At 37.9% G+C, this 1,653-nt stretch overlaps 2 protein-coding genes across 2 annotated transcripts in view; one reads left to right on the top strand and one right to left on the bottom strand.

Moving 5' to 3' along the window:
• Positions 1-817, top strand: part of LOC109215268 (WD repeat-containing protein 13) — an 8,114-nt gene extending 7,297 nt beyond the window's left edge. The window contains exons 11-12 of the mRNA XM_019379299.1: positions 270-346; positions 424-817. Coding sequence (XP_019234844.1) covers positions 270-346; positions 424-534 — 188 coding nt within the window. The 3' untranslated portion in view covers positions 535-817. The remainder of the gene's footprint in view (positions 1-269; positions 347-423) is intronic.
• Positions 818-1,001: 184 nt separating this feature from the next.
• Positions 1,002-1,653, bottom strand: part of LOC109215269 (chromatin remodeling protein SHL-like) — a 7,748-nt gene continuing 7,096 nt past the window's right edge. The window contains exon 5 of the mRNA XM_019379300.1: positions 1,002-1,445. Within this exon, the coding sequence (XP_019234845.1) occupies positions 1,419-1,445 (27 nt within the window). The 3' untranslated portion in view covers positions 1,002-1,418. The remainder of the gene's footprint in view (positions 1,446-1,653) is intronic.

The raw sequence follows: 1,653 nt of genomic DNA on the forward strand, positions 1-1,653 counted from the left end.
CCCCCCCACCTTACGTTGTGGGATTACACTGGGTTTGTTGTTGTATAACATACAAGAAGTAAGTTCTAAAGACTTTGTCTGAGTTTTCCTACGTGCATCTTATTTTTTGGAGAAAGAAAGTTCCAATGAGTTTATAAATTGTGTTTCACTTCTTTGGGGTGCTATGGTAACATTTGTGTTCCCCGAAGCTTTCATGGATGTAAACAAGTGTTCGGTCTCTGCTATTTATGAATTTCTCCCAACTGACTTATCTGTTCTAACAATTGAAGTTGCTGGAAGTGAAGATGCAAATGTTTACTTCTATGATTTAACTCGGCCAAGGAATACATGTGTTAACAAGCTTCAGGTATATAAAAGTGTGGAGCAAATTTCAATCTCCTCTCACAAGGAAAAAGGAACTAACACATTAAGGTATGACTGCAGGGTCATGGCTATCCGGTCATAGGTATTGCATGGAATCATGGAGAGAACTTGTTAGCTTCCTCTGATTTTGGCGGTACAGTCATAGTATGGAAGAGAGCAAAAACAGCTTAATACCAAAGTGCTCTATGCAGATGAGAGCTAAAAGCAGTTTGCAAGCAGTTTATCTGTTTGGTTCTGGTGTGGAATTTGTGAGAATTGTAATTGTTACACAGCAATATCAGTGTAGCTAACTGAAAGTTTATCAGGAGAAATGCAGTATCAGGCTTTTGTATGCTGATAGCACAATTGTATATCAATTTTTCCACTGACTTTGTACAATGGGTATATTTGTATGTCAGTGAATTGGAAGGAATTACATGGGTTTCTCTTCAGTCAGAAATGACCTTTCAGTGCATATGTCAAATGCTTCCCCAGTTTAAAGTGATACCCAACAGTATAGGCCGTACACGCTTGTGTATACCAAGAACCTTGATACCGATTCTAAACAGGTGAAGTGAGAATACTAAACTAATCAGCTGGACACACACAGCACAATGAAGAAACACAGCACGCCATGACCAAGAAAATGCCAAAAAAAAAGAAAAAAGAAAAGAGAGGTATATGAACCTCTCACATGTACCAAACACCCAACAGTAGTTTTTAAAAGGGTACTGTTAACAGCAGGGTTATTGCTCGTGGAAATGGCAGCACCTATTTACACTAAACTACTTTACTTTATTATAAACACCCTATTAAGATATACTCCAACGTGGAAGAACAGAAGAGAAAACCTACAGTACATAATTACACACAGCCAAACACTTCCTCGACCTACTTAAAGGAAACAAGGTGCATGCCTATCAAACCAGTAGACAACACAAAGTTTCACCCAGTTTCCCTTTACATCAGTCCAAATGATAGTTGCTTCTGATGCAGTTATAATAGCCTCAGTGTTTGCTTGCATCTGTTGGCAAAATAAGAGAAATGTTACAGTTCCTCCAGCATATGCAGCAGTATCACCTCCGTCGGCGTTTGGATTCAACCTGAAATACTCAGGTCAAATTTTGAAAATTGAGGCTTCAATAACATATCTATAGGACAATAACTACCAAGGAAAATATTAAATAAAATCTACAGAACTCCAGCTAAGAGCTTACTCTTACAGAAAATGTTTTTTTGATAACAAAATCCAATGAACAACGCACATACGCTTTTGCTTAGTTTATTCAAAACATCATCTCCTCTCTCCTC

Source organism: Nicotiana attenuata, unplaced genomic scaffold, assembly GCF_001879085.1.
Source record: "Nicotiana attenuata strain UT unplaced genomic scaffold, NIATTr2, whole genome shotgun sequence".
Taxonomy (NCBI): domain Eukaryota; kingdom Viridiplantae; phylum Streptophyta; class Magnoliopsida; order Solanales; family Solanaceae; genus Nicotiana; species Nicotiana attenuata.